Source organism: Urocitellus parryii, chromosome 1 (genome assembly GCF_045843805.1).
Source record: "Urocitellus parryii isolate mUroPar1 chromosome 1, mUroPar1.hap1, whole genome shotgun sequence".
NCBI lineage: Eukaryota > Metazoa > Chordata > Mammalia > Rodentia > Sciuridae > Urocitellus > Urocitellus parryii.
Window position 1 is genome coordinate 100,107,727 of NC_135531.1, and position 20,765 is coordinate 100,128,491.

The window sequence follows — 20,765 nt, forward strand, 5'->3', positions numbered from 1 at the left end:
CCACGGAGCCACAACCCCAGCCACATTACTGAGATTCTTAACAACCAGAATTCTCACTGTGTAAAGGAGGGAAATACACATAAGGTGAGGAGGCAATAAATAATTCTGTGGCATTATATAAAATTATGATTTAAAAAAATACATAACACTTCTTAGCTGTGTCCAATGGAAAGATTGAAAAAAAAAAAGTCCTTGGTAGTAATGAGCACAGAAAACACTTGGATTTTAATACCAATTAGATCTTAACACTTGGTTTCTTAATACCATTCTCCATTAAAATAAAGCAGAGTTATTGGAGAAAAGCCTAATTCTTTCTGGGACAGGAAAATATGAGGTAAGTTAGAAACTTCTTGAGCTTTTAAGTTAAAAAATGCTCTAAGTCTCGTGGGGAGATAACAAAAGGACAGAGGAGCCAGCTGGAATGGCTCCACAAGTGGTTAAATTTGGAAAACTGAATATTCAAATAACGATAAAGGATTAGCACACATATGAAAAAAAATACATCAGTTCACAGTGATCGTATTTATTTACTTATTTATGTGTGGTACTGGGTACTGAACTCAGGCCTCCCACATACTGGACAAGCATTCTACTACTGAGCTATATACACCCCTAACTTTAGTCCACGGTGATTTTAAAAGAATGAGGTGGGGAAACAAAAGAAAGAGGAATGCTTCTTTATAGAAAAACAATACCTAATTAAGGTAGATGAGATAATTTAATCATTTATAAGAACTTACCATATTACAACCATCAAAGTAATATCACAAAAATTATCCATGAATGCTATCACTTCATGTAAGTTTGCTCACAAATAGGGTCTTCATCCATTTGCACTGCTATAACAAAATATCTTAGATTGAGCTGGGTGCAGTGAGCTAGGATTATATACCTGTAATCCCAGCATCTTGGAAGGCTGAGACAAAAGTTCCCAAGTTCAAGGCCAGCCTCAGTAATTTAGCAAGGCCCTAAGCAACTTAATGAGACCATGTTTCAAAATCAAAAATTTTTTAAAAGGGGTTGAGGATGTAGAGCAATGGTAAATTGACCGAGTTAAATCCCTAATACCCCCACCCTAAAAAAAAATTCTTAAATTGAGTAATTTCTAAACAATAGAAATTTATTTTTCACAGTTCTGAAAGCTATAAAGTCAAGATAAAAGGCCAGCACATCTGGTGTCTGGTAAAGGTCTATTCCTCATAGATATCCCCCTGCCTTTATTCTGTGGATTAAATGGAGGGGCACTTTACCACTGAGCTACATCCCCAGTCTTTGCTAAGCTGATAAGGGTCTTGTTGAGTTACTAAGGCTGAACTCGAATTTACAATACACAGGCCTCTGCTTCCCAAGTCATTGGAATTACAGGCATGCACCATCAAACCAAGTTATAAATTATATTTTCTATGCATCCTCACATGACAGAAAGGCAAAAGAGCCCTCTCAAGCCTCTTTTATGAGGGCACTAGCCTTACGCCTGAGGGAACACACCTCAAAACCTAACCTTCCCTCCCAAAGTCCCCACCTTTAAACATCAATTACTGTGGAGCTTACATTTCAACATAGGAATGGGGAGGGGTACAAGCATTTAGATCATACAGAGTCTCAAAATATCACCACAGACTTATTAATTAGAAAAGGGAAGTGTACATCTGAAGATACCATTTTACCCAAGTGATCAAACTTACCATTATAAATGGAACAAACCCACAATATATTAACACTGATATAATAGGAAATATTTACCCAGATAGCACTAGACTTTTAACTGATTCTGAGAAAATAAGACAAATCCAGATTGAGGCATACTACTACTAATTGGCTTAATCATCAAAAATGCCATTGTTGACCGGGAGAGGTGGTACATGCCTGTAATCCCAGCAGCTCGGGAGGTTGAGGCAGGAGGATTGAGAGTTCAAAGCCAGCCTCAGAAATGGCGAGGCGCTAAGCAACTCGGTGAGACCCTGTCTCTACATAAAATACAAAATAGGGCTGCGGATGTGGTTCAGTGGTCAAGTGCCCCTGAACTCAATCCCTGGTACCAAAAATAGTCATTGTCAAAAAAAGACCAAAGAAAAATAGAAAGAAGCAGAAAATTGTCCTGCTTTAAGAAAGATCAAGAGAGTCACAACCTAAGGGACAGGAACCCCCTGCATTTTTCCTTTGCTAGCAAAGCAATAAACCTTCTTTTTCTTCTTTCCCACAACTGTATCCTCATTATTAAATTGGCACTGATTGGACCAAGCTTTAGGTTACAAATTTTGGTGACCCAAATGGGACCTGAGAGCAGCCCCCGCTCTGCTTTTTTGGGCAAGCTTGGCACTCTAAGCAACTGCACTTCCATGCGGAGGATGTAAGGTGAACTTTTTGAGAGCTGACTACTGGAAAGTGTGCCTCGGGTCAAACCAAACCAGAGGAGCTATATTGCTGTAAGTAAAGGGAGGGACTGAGAGACTCCCCACAGCTGCCAAAGCCCCTTTGCTTGGGGGAACTCCCGCCTTCTTTACTGGCATTGTAAGAATTGCTCCATTTTGGTCTGTTTTCAGAAAAAGGAAAACTGAATGCAGTAAAGTCATGACACCTTGGCCATCTGGTAAGCTCCAGTGTGCACACCAAAACCCTTGATTCTGGTTCTCCTTTGTGGGAGCATCTGGTTCCCGTGTGGAGACATCTGTGGCACTACTGGTGTAGGAGTCATGGTTAAGCAGGAGTTGGAACCTTGGAGAGATTTTTTTCCCTATCTGGTCTGTTTTAAAGGTTTCTGTCTGTAGGCCATGGTTTTGGGATCCTCTGTCATTATGGTTTTTTTATTTGTATCTGTCTCTGTCCCTTTAACACATGGGCAATAGTGTACTGATTCTATAGATTGTTTCTTGGGAAAGATCTTGGCTGAATGGGCCACCTATAGATGTAAAAGTGTCTAAGACGATGTTTTACTGTTAAAAAAGAAAGATCAATAGACCATAAACTGTAATGCTTGATCTTTCACTGGATCCTAAGAGGCATCAACACAGTAACTCAATAAGGAAATTTTATTATCCCAATTAGGAAAGCTTATTGCCTAGTATTATTGTATCCTAAATATATTGGGCATAACAATGATATTGTGATTATATAGAATGTCATTGTTCTTATTAGGAGATGCATGTTTTAATATACTCAAAAATTAAGCGTCATGGTGTAATTTATTCTCAAATGGTTCCAAATTTTTAAAGTACATTCTAAATGCAATATGGTATCCTGAATCAAGATCCTTAATAGTACAGACACTAGTGAAAAAACAGTAAAATCTTTTTTTTTTTAGAAAAAAAAATTTTTTTAAAGAGAGAGAGAGAGAGAGAGAAAATCTTTTTTAATATCTATTCTTTAGATTTCGGCGGACACAACATCTTTGTTTGTATGTGGTGTTGAGGATCGAACCCGGGCCGCACGCATGCCAGGCAAGCACGCTACCGCTTGAGCCACATCCCCAGCCCCAAAACAGTAAAATCTTTAAAAAAAAAAAAAAAATCTGTATTTAGTTAATAGTAATGTACCAATGTTAATTAGCTTTGACAACCAAACCAAGGTTATATAAGATGTTAATAGGGGAAACTGGGTGAAAGTTGTACAGGAACTCAGTCTTATAAGAAATCTAAAAACTGGGGCTGGGGATGTGGCGCTAGCGGTAGTGCGCTCGCCTGGCATGTGTGCGGCCCGGGTTCGATCCTCAGCACCACATACCAACAAAGATGTTGTGTCCGCCGAGAACTAAAAAATAAATATTAAAAATTCTCTCTCTCTCTCTCTCTCTCTCTCTCTCTCCTCTCTCACTCTCTCTTTAAAAAAAAAAAAAAGAAATCTAAAAACTATTCTAAACTAAAAAGTTTATCTTACAAATGTGAGGCTAGAGACAGATAAAGCAAATGTCACAATATACCAACAACTGATAAATCTAGGTGACAGGTATAAGGATATTTATTGGCCAATACTTTCAACTCTCCTGCAGGCTTTAAATTTGTCAAAATAGAGTGGTAAAATAAAGTTACAGAAGGGTAAAAGAATAAAAAAGGTATTCCACATGAACACTAACCAAAAGAAAACTGGAATTACTATATTATTTATTAGGCAAAATAGACTTGAGAAAAAAAAAGACAAGTGTGAGAGAAAGAAAGAAAAACTAAAAGTTAAAAACTTTCTGATTAAAAAAGCTTAATTTAGGGCTGGTAATATGGCTCAGTTGGTAGAGTGCTTGCCTCACATGCACAAGGCCTTGGGTTCAAACCCCAGCACCACAATAAAAAAAAAAAAGTTCAATTTAACTGCACATGGTGGTACATGCCTATAAAATCCCAGCAATTCGGGGAGGCTGAGACAGGAGGATCTCAAGGCAACTTAGTGAGGCCCTAAGCAATTTAAAGAGACCTATTTCAAAACAATAAAGAAAAAGAAAAGGGGTTGGGATGTAGCTCAGTGGCTAAGCATTCCTGGGTTTAATCCCCTACAACAACAACAAAGTTCAATTTATCAGAAAGATGATACAATCTATATTTATATGCAAAGTAGAAGCTGTCCAACCTATAAGGAGTAAATAAAGGGCCATAATAGATTTTAGTAAATCTAAGCTGAAAATAAAACAGTAAGGATACAGATTTCCTAGATTATACCTAAATATCTCATAATAAGCCTACAAGGTAAGTGCCATTGTTACTTTGATTGTATAGATGAAACTGAGGCTCCGAGTAATTGCTAAGATCACACAAACAGAAAAATTGAAGAAATGGGAATCTAGCCTAGATTGCCTGACTTCAGCAAGTGTGATCTTGGGGCTGAGGTTGTAGCTCAGTGGTATAGTGCTCACCTAGCATGTGTGAGGCCCTGGGTTTGATCCTCAGCACCACATAATGATAAATAAAAATATTATGTCCATCTACAACTAGAAAATATAAAAAGAAAGAAAGAAAGAAAAAGTATGATCTTGCCTCATTATTCCATACTGCCTGCCTCAAGCATAAATATAGTGATTTGCACTTGAGGATTTCTAAGGAACATTTCAGTTCTAACCTTCTATAATTTGCTTCAATAAATCCACAATAAAACATTCAACTAGGCTGAGTAATCCTGAATTACAAAATTAAATCATGAAATCCATTCATATAACCTCACAATTAGACATAAGGTTCCTGATAATTATCAAAAATTGGATTTTCCCTATAATCAAATTCATCAGAGACAGAAATGTTATTCTGTTAGTCAATGCCTTACATTTTTTTTCCTAATATGAAGAATGATACACAGACAATATTAAAAGCTTTCGGCAAGAATAAAATAACGGCATGATGTAGGCCTGTAATCCCAGTGACTCAGGAGGCTAAAGCAGGAAGATTCCAGTTCAAGGCCAGCCACAGCAATTTACTGAGACCCACATTAAAATAAAAAGAGCTAGATATGAAGCTCAGTAGAATACCCTGGGGGCTCAATCCCTAGCACCATTAAAAAATAACAAAAATTATAGTCAGAATGATGTTTAAACACAATCAGACTCAAATTTGGTAAATGCAAATTCCTAGGAGAAAAATTCTTTCTGTTAAAATACCTAAATTAGTGTAGATGAAATAAACTACTTTTAAACTACTGCTATTAGCCCTGAAAAAAAAAATGTGATTTGATTGTTAACTGGCTATATTAAAGTTTTTAAAAGTTTTAAAAAATACAGAACCTATTTGTTCTTTACATGAAATACTTAGTGATCATAGTTAAGTGAAAATATTCTCATTTACTCTTTTAAATCATGAGAATTCCTTTCTTAAATAGAACTGGCTGTCTTATTATTTTTTTCTTTAAATAAAAAAGATAGCTAACTCCTTAAATTGATATATTATAAAAAGCTGTGTGATATTCTAAACCTTCAAAAATAATATAAAAGTACACCTCATAAAATAAGCATATTGACACTTTTGTGTTGAGGACTAGAAACTTCTGACAAATGGCAATAATTTGTTCAAAAAAATAACATAGCATAGCACAAAATTTATTAGGTCCATGAATCAAAGATGACTTGTGATTACATACAGATTTAATGGTTAGAAATAAAATTTATTTAGGCTTAGCCTAAGGATCTAAGAGTAGTAGTATACCTAGAAACTACGGTAAATCTTCAATTTTCATGAGTTCAATGAACCAGATAAATAATTGTATCGCCAATGTCTGCCTGTAGCCCATTTTCAGTGAGATGAATTTTCTTGCTCAGGAGGTCCACATGGAAAACAGCATGCTCAGAAATGGGTGTCTTCTCAGTGTGCTCTTTTCCCAGGATAGGAACTCGCCGAGGTCCCAACAGTGGATCATCAAATCTCATCAGTTTCACTTTGGAAAGGTCTATAGCAGAAGAGATTATCAATATGAACATTTAATTATAGTAATGACTTGAACTCACGAGTGAGACTGATAATTCAAATTAAAACACACCCATTGTTATATCTAAACAAAAATATTTTCGTCGGATATTTAAATTTTAGGATCTAATCTCAGGAGCACAGCTGAAATCTAATAAATTTTCAGCTTTTTAGTCAGATCAAGGATTGTCAGACAATCTACATAGCATATCTCCTGGAATGACAACCTAAAGAAAGAAAAAACTGAGTGTATTTTTGAGCATTAACTTATATAATCTTTAAATCACTTTTTATATGTCTCAAAATATCAGAAAGTCCAGAGCTAGGGATATAGCTCAGTAGGTAGAGTGTTTGCCTTGCATGCATAAGGCCCTGGGTTCAATCCCCAGCATTACAAAAAAAAAAAAAATCAAAAAGTCTAAAACTTATTTATTTCTTGTTGTGTTTCCTGCAATGCATTAAACTTGCAAGAGTTATAGCTTTCCTCAGAGCTACATTTGGAGAAATAATTACTACTATAAGAAATAGCATTATCCATTTCTTGCTTTGCTCAAAAGATCAAAGTGTTTGTATTAACAAGTTGATGAGACAAGCAGAGAAGGAGCAAAGCAGAAGGAAAAGGCAAAGCTTTTAAAATTTCAAATTTCAAGATGAGTTTCAATCCTACTCTGCTTGAGATTTTTTTGATATGCTCTTGTGCAAGCTGATAAGATGGCTTCTGGCAATTAAAAAAAAAAAAAGCACTTTTTTCATGAAAAAAATTATGATCTAACAATCCTACCAACAACTGAGCCTTAAAGAAATTTCCTCAAGCAATGTGGAGACCTCCCAAGAACAAATGACTTTTTTTTTTTTTCTTTTTTTTTTGGTGGTCCTGGGGATTAAACCCAGGGCCTTGTGAATGTGAGGCAAGCACTCTACCAATGAGCTATATCCCCATCCCCAAATGACTTTGTTTTACATGACAGAAAAATATTATAAATGAATACTAATGATGATTCTGGGTTTATAACTCATTCTAAGTGGAGCATGCCTAGTTATACTTAACCTCATCCAAAGAAACAGAAATTGTTTTCTGAATTACACCCACCCCTTTCTAAAACACACTGCTGGGTGGTCTGTAAGCTACACTCACTCATGTCATCTTGAGAGTATGAAGCTTAGTATGAGAGGGATAAGAGATAAAAGGAGACATTAATGCAGCTGGTGTTGATATCTGGAATAAAAGTTATCCAGGTATTGTGTTATTTTTAGGAAACAAAAACTGAAGAACCACAAGTTTAGACAAGAAATCTTGGGGCTTACAGAACAACTTCCTACCATGAAAGCAAACTCTGCTGGAGAGTCTTTGGAGAGCCTCTGCAGAAACCATACAACCTATACTCAGACATAGCACAAGTCCTAAGCAGCAGGCACAATCTTTAAGACAGTCATGATCTTACTTGGGAGAATACAATTCATTTTCACAACCACTGCAATTCATACTGTACATCAGTGGTACCAAATATTTTGCTATAGAAGCAGTGATAAGTCTTACCAGTAGATTTTATATATAAGGCCTTTTTCTAGCGCATATCTTCAAATCTCTCCTCCCCCTCTCTCTCTCTCTCTCTCTCTCTCTCTCTCTCTCTCTCTGAAACAATCTTCCCTCTTCACTTCTAGAAATTCTAATTCAAACTATTTCAAATAAACCTTAATACTCAATTAGGCTTCTAAGTGACAAAACACATTTACTTTGATGTTTCACCATGTAGTTCATTAATGCCAATAAATTCTTGGTGCTTTCTTTGTGGTTCTACTATCTTTTCTTATCCCAGACTTCTCTTATTGAAAATGTTGAAATTTAAGTCTGCAACTATACAAGATTTAAGGCACTTAGAGAAAAGATGAGAGTGATTGAAAGTCCCTAGGGATTGATAATGTGAAATGGAGTCTTTCACCTCCAACTTATTAGTTCATTTGTGGCATGGGTTGTGAATGATTTAAAGTCATTATCATCAAATAGTTGCTCAATGGCCTTTGTGGAGTGAAATGATGGCTTTAGTGTAGTTCCTACTGGTCCTAGATTATAATCACCTTCAATACAATTGGCAGTAATTGGACAACTTGCTGGCTATTGCAGCAGACAGACTAAGAACTATGTTATTGAATTTAACTTCTTCTCCATCTCATATACTCGATACACTCAGCCCCCAAAGGTATCAAAGTATCCTGAGGGCTTCTGGAAAAGTATCAAGGTTAGATCTCTTTGGTAAATACTTACAGGAATATCAATTTCAAACTCCCCCTAATGTTTCTGTTTTCTAAAATTTACAGCAGTTACCAACACCAAACTTAAAACACTATCATCATACTATTCACAGCCACTATGACAAAGAATATAAGAATTCTGCCAGAGGCACCATGAGAAAAGACAAGAGATAAGAAAGACATGTCTGTACAACTCTGAAGAACCTATTCAGTGATACACCTAAGTATATGCAATTTCAATATAGGAATGCATCCTTTCATGGGTTACAACCTTATGTCAATCCTACCCAGTGAGTCCATAAAAATACCTATTTTCTTTAAAAGACACTAAAGTTACCAGGCACAGTGGTGCATGCTTATAATCCCAGCAGCTCAGGAGGCTGAGGCAGGAGGTTCTCAAGTTCAAAGCCAGCCTCAGCAAAAGTGAGAGGCTAAGCAACTTAGTGAGATCCTGTCTCTAAAGAAAATGCAAAATAGGGCAGGGGATGTGGCTCAGTAGTTGAGTGCCCCTGAGTTCAATCCCCAGTACCAAAAAAAAAAAACAAAACACTAAAGTGTTCTTCAAAGCTAAGGTCTCTTCCTATTATGAAATCCCCTCATGACTGAATACTTGCAATACAAAAATGACAAGTCACAAAATGGTTTCTTACATATTCATATTTCTATAAATGTTCAAGTTCTGCTTCTTATAACCTACACATTCTAAATGACTGAGCTACCATTCTGTTTTATCTAGTTTCCTAAGATAGCAAAATAAATGTCTATAACAACATGGATGAATCTTGAAAACATTTAGTAAAGTAAAATAAGCTAAACACAAAAAGAGTGAATGTTGCTGGGTACAATGATACATGCCTGTAGTCCTGACTACTCAAGAGGCCAACAGAGGGAAATCACTTGAGCCCAGGAGGTTAGAGCGGGCCTGGGGAACATAGTGAGATCACCGTCTCTTAAAAATAGTAAGAAAAAGTTTATAAATAAAATATACCCAATAAATCCAATCAAAAGATTAAAATACAAATATTATATGATTCCATTCATGAGATACTTGGAATAGTCAAATACACAGAGGAAGAAAGTAAACAGTGGTTACCAGAGACTAGAAGGAGGCATAATAGGGAATTCAGTTTAATAGGTAAAGGGTTTCAGTCAGATGAGGAAGATGAAAAATTCTGGAGATAAATGTTGGTGAGTTACACAGCAATGAGAATATATTCAATGCCACTGAACTGTATACTTAAAAATTATTAAAATGTTAAAAATATGTCTATAAAAAATAAAATCCCTAGCCCTAATATATACCTAGTGATGATGATCCATACAGAGTAAACACATAGTTGGTACTTTCCTCCTCCTGATATACCTTTCCCCTCACCATCACATATATAATTTTCAAGGCACATCCAAAAAAATATTTTCTCCATATATTCATCCTTGATTACCAGAGCTGGAAATAATCTCATCTTTTTTTGTGTGTGCTATATGTTTAATTTGTGCATATATAAATTTACCACTTGTAGTTCTTAAAAGTCATTGTCTTGTATTTTTAAATCATTAGAAATTTTTTATACTGATAGGAAATGGCTTAATCCATTTCTGATTGCTCTCAAAAAGAAAAGAGAAGGACTGGGGATATAGCTCAGTTGGTAGAGTGCTTGCATCACATGCACAAGGCCCTGGGTTCAATTCCCAGCAACACCACCACTACACACACACACACACACACACCAAAATAAAAAACGGAGGACTGGCAGTGTAGTTGAATGGTCAGTGCTTCCTAGCATATACAAAGCCCTGGATTCAATTCTCAGCACCCCAAATTTTAAAAAAAGAACAAACAATAAATAAAATAAAAAGGAGAGAACATGCAAAATAGAGACTCTCGATATTAATTTTACTTCATAATTCAGAAGGAAAACAATATAGACAGACTAACTCCCTTCACACTCTGCCCAGGACCTGGCTAGGTGATGAAAAAAGGAAGTCAAAAATTACTACACTGAATCTAATCACAGAAGACCTTGATCAGAAATTGAGATTATTATTTTACTTGTAGGCACATAATTTAGAAGAAAGAATATGAACTTTGGAGTTAAACAGACTCAAGTTTGAATTCCACCTCCAAGATTTACTAGATGAACAAACTTTTCAAGTTACTTAGTGTTTCTGAGCTTTCATTTTGTTATCTATAAAAAGGGGGCAATGATATCATCTATGTTATAGGACTGTGAAAGGATTAAATGCCTAACAAATGGCAGGCCCTCGAGAACTTTTATTCTGTTTATCTTCCTTCCTTCCCCAAGAACAGACCCAGCTGGAGGGGTTAGTTGAGAATATTAAAGGTGTGTATTCTTTATCCTAAATTACCTCTGACAAACAGAAATGAGTTGTTACAATTCTAGAGCTAGATGGAATCTTGAAAAATTATCTAACCCTGTTTCCTCATTTTGCTAAAAATCACAGCTTAGATGACAAAGTCACTAAACTAGTATCTAACCCCAGAGTCCTAAAAAGAATGTTTCTTGATTCTGGGTTCAACACTCTGTATTACACAGCTATCCATAAGCAAGTCACTTTTCTTTCTCCCCTCTGCTTAAAACTAATCAAATTCATAAGTTACTGCCAAAAAGTGAAGTTTCAGGGAAGCCATTTACCTTTAATTCCTCGGTCCATTTTCATTAAACGCCTGATTATAGAATCACAATTATCTCCTTGTCTGATTTCAATTTTGGTTGAGAAGTGACCATTGGATGGCTGGGGATTTACCAGGGAAATCTGCACACCAGGCTAGGAAAACAAAGAATGAATGACTGTTAGAGGAAATCAAACCTGAATACTACTAAGGAAAGGGGAAACTCTGCTACACTTTCAACTCAGTGAAAGACAGACCTAATTCTGATATTCTAAAATCTTGACTAAGACTACTCAAATGAAAAACCATGCTTATAGGCAGACACCTACATAAAAATGACTACAACTACAAATATCAATATCGATAGACAAAAGTAATAATTATTTTCTCTTCCACAACAACCACCATTTGTTAAGCTTCTATACATCATGTATTGTACTAAACATTTTTTTAGAATAGTTCTATATCCTGAGAGGTAGTTCTTTCAACTCTTATTCACAAATGAGAAGCCAAGAAACAGAAAGACTGAGTAGCCCAAAGTCACAGAGGTAGTGACAGGGCAAGGATTAAACACAGTTCTAGATCATTCTACCTCTCACAGGGACTCTGTTTATTATTTCAACAGTAAAAGACTTAAATACACAGTAGCTTAATGGAATACTTGGTAGTAGCATGAACTAAACTCATTTCTATCTATCTCCAAGGCATTTCAAAAATTTCAAAAATTGCATTTTTGAAAACTACCACATCTGAATGTAATAAGAGTATCATTATACAATGATAAATTAAAGAGGTTTCCAGGATTATGAAAATTATTCTTTCAAAACAGGGTTTTTCTGTTTGCAAAGTTTTCAATTAAATGTGGAAAAAGTAACACATCTAAGTCTTCTGTTTATCAAGATATAAAGGGCATCATGTATACTCAGTTGTAGTACACTGGACTTCGCCAAGTGCTGCCAATCTGAATGGATTCTTGGAGGCCAAATAAATAGAATCTCTAAAACCTCAAGACCTTTTATTTCACCAATGATAAACAAAATATAAAAAAGGGGGGAGGAGGACGCAATTCTAGCATAACAAGATGATGTACTGATGTGGTTTATACCAAAAAACAAAATGCCTGGAATAACAATCAAATTAAGATTTATCTAAAGTTTGAAAAGCTCCTTTTCACTATTTAAAAAAGTCTGATATTTAAATTGCTACTATATTGTTTTTAATAAACACCGGATTCTGAAACTCATATTATTTTTATTATTTTTAAAACCTCAAATAAGATCGGATACCATCCATAAAGAGTAAAGTGAGGAAAAGTAACTACTGTTATGACCAGGGAATTAGGAGACCTCAACTTTAGTTCCATTTCTAACTGTGACCTGGAACAAATCATCACGTAATTTCTCTGGACCATTCTTCATTCCATCTTTAAAATGATGGGCTTAGATGTAATGACCTCTAAGGTCTCTTCTAGCTCTAAAATGCAATGGTTCAATAAGATTCCTTCAACTTACTTCTGTTCTAAAAACATTAAGTGGTTTCCCAGGACAACAGTCTTCCCTGACTTTATCTTCTGCTTCAGAGGCAAACTTGACTTCTATATGTTCTATCTAAATAAAGGAGAAAAAATGGAAGTCATTAGTATCACTTAATATGATTGAAATTAATCACCACCTCATTTCATCAAGAGCACAACTAGGTTTCCCACTTAACATGAAATGGGCTGTGTAATTTTATTATTTTCCAAATAAACATTAAATAAAATCTGTGATCAGTTATTTAATCCTCATCTTAGATGTCTCAGAATATTCTTAATCAAGTCATATTTATCATTTCCTATAATGAATTCTGGCATCTATATGGCACATAGAAGAAAAAGGAAATCAGGAGAAAAAGCTTATACTCAGGGGGTGCTGGGGTTGTAGCTCAGCGGTAGAGTGCTGTCCTGGCACATATGGAGCCCTGGGTTCGGCCCTCAGCACCACATATGAATGGATAAAATAAGGTTATTAAGTTATTGCGTCTAACTACACTAAATATATATATATATATAAAGCTTAGACAAATTCAGAAATACATGTGAACGATTATAAATACATATACATGAAAATATGTTAATTAATATTCAACTTCATTAACTCATTTAAAATAAAATACTTAAGACAGACAAGAAGGTACATTCCTATAATCCCAACAACTCAGGAGGCTGAAGCAGGGGGACTGCGAGTTTGAGGCCAGCCTTAGCAACTTAGCAAGACCCTCAGCAACTGCACAAGATAATGTCTCAAACTAAAAATTTTAAAAAGGGCTGGGCATAGATGAGTGGCAAAGCACCCCTAAGTTCAACCCCCAATACCAAAAAATAAAATAAAAGGTTCAAGGGTTGGAGAAGTAGCTCAGTGTTAAACAGCAAATGTTTAGCATGTGTAAAGACCTAAGCTCAATCTTCACCAACAAAAAAATAAAAACAATAAAATTAAATGTTTATTTAGAATAACTTTCTTCCATCTCTGTATGAAACAATTTTACTGAAACTCTAAATCTGCATCATTTTTTTGACTTGTATGTCTTCATTATCACTGAAACCACTTTGAGTCTCTAACAGTTTTCTGAAGCAAATTATTTTCCCTTCTGCCTAAGCTGTTTGAGAGAAAGCATTTTCAGAATATATATATATGTAGTTATGATTGATAACAAATCATAAACCACAGATTGTGTGAATCTGAAGTTGAATTGAGGGAGGGGGAAAAACAATTTACAGTGTTCTGTAAAAAGAGACTTTGTGGGCATTTAAATATAAGGTCTCTTGTTTTCTTAAAAACAATTTGGGCTGGGTGTGGTAGTGCACACCTATAATCCCAGCAACTTGGGAGGCTGAGGTAGGAGAATCTCAAATGCAAAGCCAGCCTCAACAACCTAGTGAGACCCTGTCTCAAAATAAAATATAAAAAGGGCTGGGGAATGTTACTCAGTGGTTAAGCGCCCCTGGGTTCAATCCCTAGTTCCAAAAAAAAAAAAAAAAAAAAACTAAGGAGAAAATCTAGACATAGTTTTTACACGTAGGATAACTGATAAATGAAACATGATGATAGCTCATTATTATTCTTTCCGAAAATTTTATAGCCTTCTCATTCTCTTACCCTCCAAATATTTGACTGAATATAATTGGCAAAAATACTAAACATAGAAGGTGAAGTTTATAAAAAGGCTTATTATAAAATTCAAAAACTGGGTCATGGCTACTATAGTTTATTAGTAACTACAATCCCTAGCCCTCTTACCTCAAGGGAATTAGTCAGATATACTATATTCTCCATAAGCACCGTCTGTTCATCAAATTCCAATTGCAAATCTAGAACACGAGGCCCCATCTTCTCCACATTTTCCTAACAGTCAAAATGTTTTTGAAAAATAAAATTGCATTAGAAAGACACTGATTTACATCCTTCAAAGCAATCATTTTTCTCTCAATTGATAAAAATTTTTACATTTCGAGGGGCTGGGGCTCAGTGGTAGAACACTTGCCTACCATGTGTGAGGCACTGGATTTGATCCTCAGAACCACATAAAAAATAAAGAAAGAAAATAAAGGCATTGTGTCCATTAGTACTAAAAATAAAATTATATAAATCTCCCCCCCACCCCCCGCCGCCAGGCACAGCGCAGCACATGCCTGTTTAAAAAAAAAAATCTTTACATTTCAACAATTAAACAAAAGGCCTTGGGCTCTTGGAATCACACAAATATATGATTCCAAGGTAATCAAAAAAAAAATTTTTTTTTAATCTTCCAAGATACCAAACAAAAAAATCTTGAAAATATTCCCATAAACTTTAAAGAAAAAAAATTCATACTATATAATAAACAATCTTATACCAAAAAAAATTTTTTTGTAACTTTTTTTAGTCATTGATGGACCATTATTTTATTTATTTATTTAGTTATGCAGAAGTGGGTCCCTGAAAAAAAGATGAATTTGAGTTTGTTCATCTGTAATCCCACCTACAAAAGAGATTGAGGGAAGAGGATGCCAAGTTTGAGGACAGACTTGGCAACTCAGTGAGACCTATCTCAAGATAAAAATAATAAGGGTTGGGAACATATGTTCAATCCCCAGTATGGGGGGCAGAGGGGGTGGGGGATGGGATAATTTGTAGGGTAAATCACCAATATTATTTAAAATATATACACCATGTAAACAGTCTGACAGTGCTTCTTTAAAGCTAAATGAAATCCTAAAGAAGCCAACTCTTCACAACAAAAAACTATCTGGCCCAAATTATCTAGAGTCATTGTTTAGAATCCTTGGTCCAATTACTATAACCAAAGTTTACTCTAACCTACAACTACACAAATGTAAAATCTTGGTCCCAGTAATAAAATCTAGTAAAAACAGAACGTTTTCCCCTCAAACTGAAAACAAGAGAAGGAAGCATAGGAAGGGAATAATTTAGTACAGCAATTCTAAACCAATTTTTCTTCCATAATACATATTTTCACATATTCAGCAATCCCTCAGGTAAACCCAAAATCTGATAGCTCATTTCTTACTACCATTGATTGAAAAGTGTTATTTTAGCAGATTTCGGGGAGGTAGGAAAGGGGAGCACAGGGAGAGAAACTTTGCCCAAAGCTTTTCTCTGTCCCTCTGCTATCCTGCCTAAGCATTACTCCAGTATCCCAGTTGCGAAAGGTCCACAGCCTACCTTAATCATGGCAACAAACGGCATCACTTTCTTCATGTATTTCTTCAATTCTGGCAAATTACCTAGTTCATTAGCAATGACTTTGTTATCAGGCAATTTTCCACCATTGGTCTAAAATTGGAAAGGGGAGAGAGGAATATGAAGAAGTAAGCCAGACACAAAATGGTGGCTCTACCAGTCTATTAGAGCAGAGCATATCTGCAGCCCTCAATATCATGGCAAAGTGAAGGCTGAATGAACAATGCAGAAAGGAGTTTTCAACTCTAAATTTAGAAGATACATTTTCTTAGTTTAAAGGAGAAAACCAAGTGTACGGCACTGAATATTTAGTCTTTCTTACAATAATAGCAACTCCAAGATTGTAACATTAGTTCCTATCTAGTAAGAACAGAATATAGTCTTATAAAGTTCTTTATCTTCATTTCATTAGTCATATTAAAATGGAAAACTAAACAACTTTCATAAGGATTTATATAATGTCTGCTTTTGAGTGTTTTTAAATAAATTGTTATTACCAATGTGAAAAGAAAGAATTCCTAGTTACCAACATGTTAAAAATATTGTCATTTTGGGGCTGGGGCTCTAGCTCAGTGGCAGAGCACTTGCATGTGTGAGGCACTGGACTCAATCCTTAGCACCACATTAAAAAAATAAAAAATGAAATAAATAAAATAAAGGCATGCTATCCATCTACAACTACAAAAAAAATTTAAATATCTTGTCAGTTCTATTTATTAAAAACTAACACATATTATCATACATTACTAATATGCACCAGTCCGAAATGTGCTGACTGAATCTAAATCACTTCCATAAACATCAATGGCTCCTTCAATTTAGTGAGAAATAAAGCAGGTGGCCTTTACAGAGTTTTGGGCAACTTATTTTTTTACTAGTTGTAAAAGTCAAGGGCTGGGAATGAATCTAAATGAAAAGAAACATATACAAAGATTTCGAGGAACTTATTTCCATTTAATTCTAACCTTTACTAAAATTCATGGGGGAAAAAAATATTTTCTCCACTTGTCAATGTATTTCTCTGAAAATATGAAAGAAAAAAGAGGATGGGAAACACTCCTCTTCCTTACATCATCAAAAAGGTGCCATATTTAACATAACAACACTCTTGATTACAAATTAAGATTTTTTTAGTTCTTTTGGATGAAAACGAAACTTTAAAAAGAAGCTGATAATGCCAAAAAATGATGTTGTTTCAAAACAACATAATATCTAGTCAAGGAATACAAAATAAATATTTAATTTCTGAAAGAACTGAGGCGATGCCTTTTTTAAATACCTGAGATATCATATACTACTATATTTGATTCTTCCACTAGTCCTCTGATTTGCTGGTTTGAATATATCAATCCACTGAGTTACAATTTCATTTTCAAAGTAGTGTTTATCTTTTACTTGCCATAATTCAAAATCTGCAAGTCTATCTTCCATTTCTATTACCCACAACCAAAGATACAAATATCCATAAAAATAGATTCACAAGGTATAAAAAAAGGCTTTTCACTTTCCATCAAATTTTACAAATGCCAAAGCAGCTTTTCTGAGTATTTCTTAATTAACTAAGTAGTTTGGCAAAATTCCAGTAAAAATCTGGAAATCAGGGCCAGAAGCAATGGCACATGCCAGTAATCCCAGAGGCTTGGGAGGCTGAGACAGGAGGATCGCAAGTTCAAAGCCAGCCTCAGCAAAAGCCAGTTGTTTAGCAACTCAGTGAGACAGTGTCTCTAAATAAAATACAAAAATAGAGCTGGGGATGTGGCTCAGTGGCTGAGTGCCCTGAGTTCAATCCCGGATATATACATACATACGTACATACATACATACATACAAACAAAATTAGTCATTTAAAAAACAGAACTCAGGGGCTGGGATTATGGCTTAGCAGTAAAGCACTTGCCTCGCACATGCAGGACCCTGGGCTCAATCGTCAGCACCACATAATAAGTAAGTGAAATAAAGGTATCGGGTCCAATTACAACTAAAAATTTATATATATATATATATATATATATATATATATATATACATACATACATACATATATATATATATACATACATATACATACATATATATATATATATATATACATATATATATATTATATACTGCATGTATGAGGCCCTGAGTTCGATCCTCAGCACTGCATATAAATACATAAAATAAAGGTCCATTTACAACTAAAAAAAATATTAAAAAAGAAAAAAAGATCTGGAAATCAGAGCTATGGATTTCTTTTTGTCATCACTTCATTTTCACCATAATCCCTATTTTGTTCAGGCTCTTTCTTAAGGGCACCTTAATGGTTTGTGTCTATTAAAAACTGAATTGGTTACCTGAGTAAAAAAGTACAAATTATACAAGATACAATATGTTCCCTATTCTTTGAATGTAAAAGAAAAAGGAATTTTTTTTCCTTTAGAAAATTTAGAACTAAGTATAAATTTTGAATTTACTTTATATAAAACCATTGTATTACAAAGATACTTCCCAAAAACATCTTTGACCCTTAGCCTTTCTATTATCAAATTAAAACATTTTCTTTTCAAGTTTGGAAGAATGAAGCTTCAATTTACTTCAAATATAACAATGTTAAGGCTTGAATCCAACCTTTTAAGTCACAACAAAGTCAAAAGACAAACTCTGTCCTTTTGCTCCATAATTTTAACCACATATATGAAAAACCCCCACCTTTTGATTACATTCAACTAGATCTATTTTTATCCAACTTTTAGAAATGATGAAAATAATAGCAGCTTTCCCTCAGAATTCATTTATGAACTACCAAGGATAACAAAGAAATGATCCCAACCTGGATGGACTTGAACAAAGTTACCTGTCACCTTTCTCCCAGACACTGCTAACATCCTAAAAACAAAAACAACATAAGCAGGACACAACACTGTCGGGAAGGGCGGGGGGGAGTCTACTAAGAGCCTCACCTCAAAGTGGTTACGTAGAACCAACAGAGTTGTATGCTGCCAAGGTGGATAGTTCTTCGCCACATAGATGGTGCAATGTGAGGGCCTCTGAGGTGGTTGCTTGTCAGTCTTCTACATAGTAGAAGCAAAGGAAAAAGCTTTCATTGGCTTTTATATAAATCAAAACTGAGAACACCCACTCCCCAGATGCACACTACCACTGCCTTTACCATGTATGAATATACACACTACAGAACTGTATTAGCAGTGAATATAGCAATACAAGTTTTAGTCTTTTTTTGGGGGGGGGGAGTACTAAGGTTGAACCTAGAGGCATTTTACCACTGAGCTTCCTCCAGAATTTTTTTTTTTATATTTTGAGAAAGATTGCTAAGACTGGCCTCAAATTTGTGATATTCCTGCCTCAGCCTCCCAGTCTTCTGGGATTATAAGCATGTACCACAGCACTTGGCTCATTTGCTCAGTTTTAATTGGGTTGTTTTTATTAGAGTTGAGCTCTGACGTTCTTCACATATACTGGATATTAAACCTCTGTCAGACAAGTAGCTGGAAAAGATTTTCTCCCATTTTGTAGGCTATCTCTTCACTTTGTTTCTCTTGTTGTGCAGATGCTTTTTAATTTGATGCCATCCCATTTATTGATTCTTGCAATGGAACAGAAACAACACAAACACAAACCTACACAGCTCCAATCATGTAATTCTTGATAAAGTTGTCAAAAATGTACATTGGGGAAAAGACAGCCTCTTTAGCAAATGGGCATGGGGAAATTATATATCCACATGAAAGAGAATGATTTCCTATGTTCATATATGAATACATAACCAGTAAAACTCCACATCATATACAACCACAAAAATGGGAAGTTAAGCTGGGTATGATGGTGCATGCCTGTAATCCCAGCAACTAAGGAGACTGAGGCAGGAGGATTTAAAGTTCAAAGCCAATCTCAGCAATTTAGCAAAGCCCTAAGCAACTCAGCGAGACCCTGTCTCTAAATAAAATTTTAAAAATAAAGAAAAAAAGATGGGATGTTATGTTCCACATATGCATAATATGTCAAAATATACTCTACGCCATGTATAATTAAAAAGAATAAAAAAAAAATTTTAAAAACCCAATCAATAAATGGGCAAAGGAACTGAACAGGCACTTCTCAGAAGAAATATAATTGATCAACAAATATATGAAAAAATATTCAACATCTCTAGCAACTAGAGAAATGCAAATAAAAACTACACTGAGATTCCATCTCACTCCAGTCAGAACAACAATCATCAAGAATATAAGCAACAATAAATGCTAACTAGGATGTGGGGGAAAAGGTACACTCATATATTGCTGGTGGGACTGCAAATTGGCACAACCACTATGGAAAGCAGTATGGAGATTCCCAAGAAAACTTGCAATGTAACCACCATTTGACTCAGTCACCCACTCCTCAGTTTATACCCTAAGGACTTAAAATCAGCCATACTATAGTGACACAGTCACATCAATTTACAGCAGTTCAATTCACAGTAGCTAAACTATAGAAACAACTTAGGTGACCTTCAACAGGTGAATGGATAAATATGGTGTGTATACACACACACACACATACACACACACACACAATGGAATACTACTCAGACTTAAAGAAGAATGGAATTATGGCATTTGCCAGTAAATGGATGGAACTGGAGAATATTACACAGAGCAAAATAAGCCAATCCCAAAGAAGTAAAGGCTGAATGTTTTCTCTGATATGTGGATGCTAATTCACAATAAAGGGGCAGAGAAAAATAGAGGTATTTTGGTCTAGACAGAGGGAAGTGAAGGGGGGTCATGAAGGTAGAAATGATAGTAG

The 20,765-nt window shown here is 35.2% G+C and overlaps 1 protein-coding gene across 2 annotated transcripts in view; it reads right to left on the reverse strand.

The window, feature by feature from the left end:
• Nucleotides 1-5,969: 5,969 nt before the first annotated feature.
• The window catches only part of Lars1 (leucyl-tRNA synthetase 1), a 71,318-nt gene continuing 56,522 nt past the window's right edge, over nucleotides 5,970-20,765 (reverse strand). For both annotated transcript variants that reach the window (XM_077800995.1, XM_077801002.1), the window contains 6 exons: nucleotides 18,917-19,027; nucleotides 15,957-16,067; nucleotides 14,532-14,636; nucleotides 12,765-12,860; nucleotides 11,276-11,408; nucleotides 5,970-6,354 (listed from right to left, as the gene is read on the reverse strand). In XM_077800995.1, coding sequence (XP_077657121.1) covers nucleotides 6,149-6,354; nucleotides 11,276-11,408; nucleotides 12,765-12,860; nucleotides 14,532-14,636; nucleotides 15,957-16,067; nucleotides 18,917-19,027 — 762 coding nt within the window. In that variant the 3' untranslated portion in view covers nucleotides 5,970-6,148. The remainder of the gene's footprint in view (nucleotides 6,355-11,275; nucleotides 11,409-12,764; nucleotides 12,861-14,531; nucleotides 14,637-15,956; nucleotides 16,068-18,916; nucleotides 19,028-20,765) is intronic.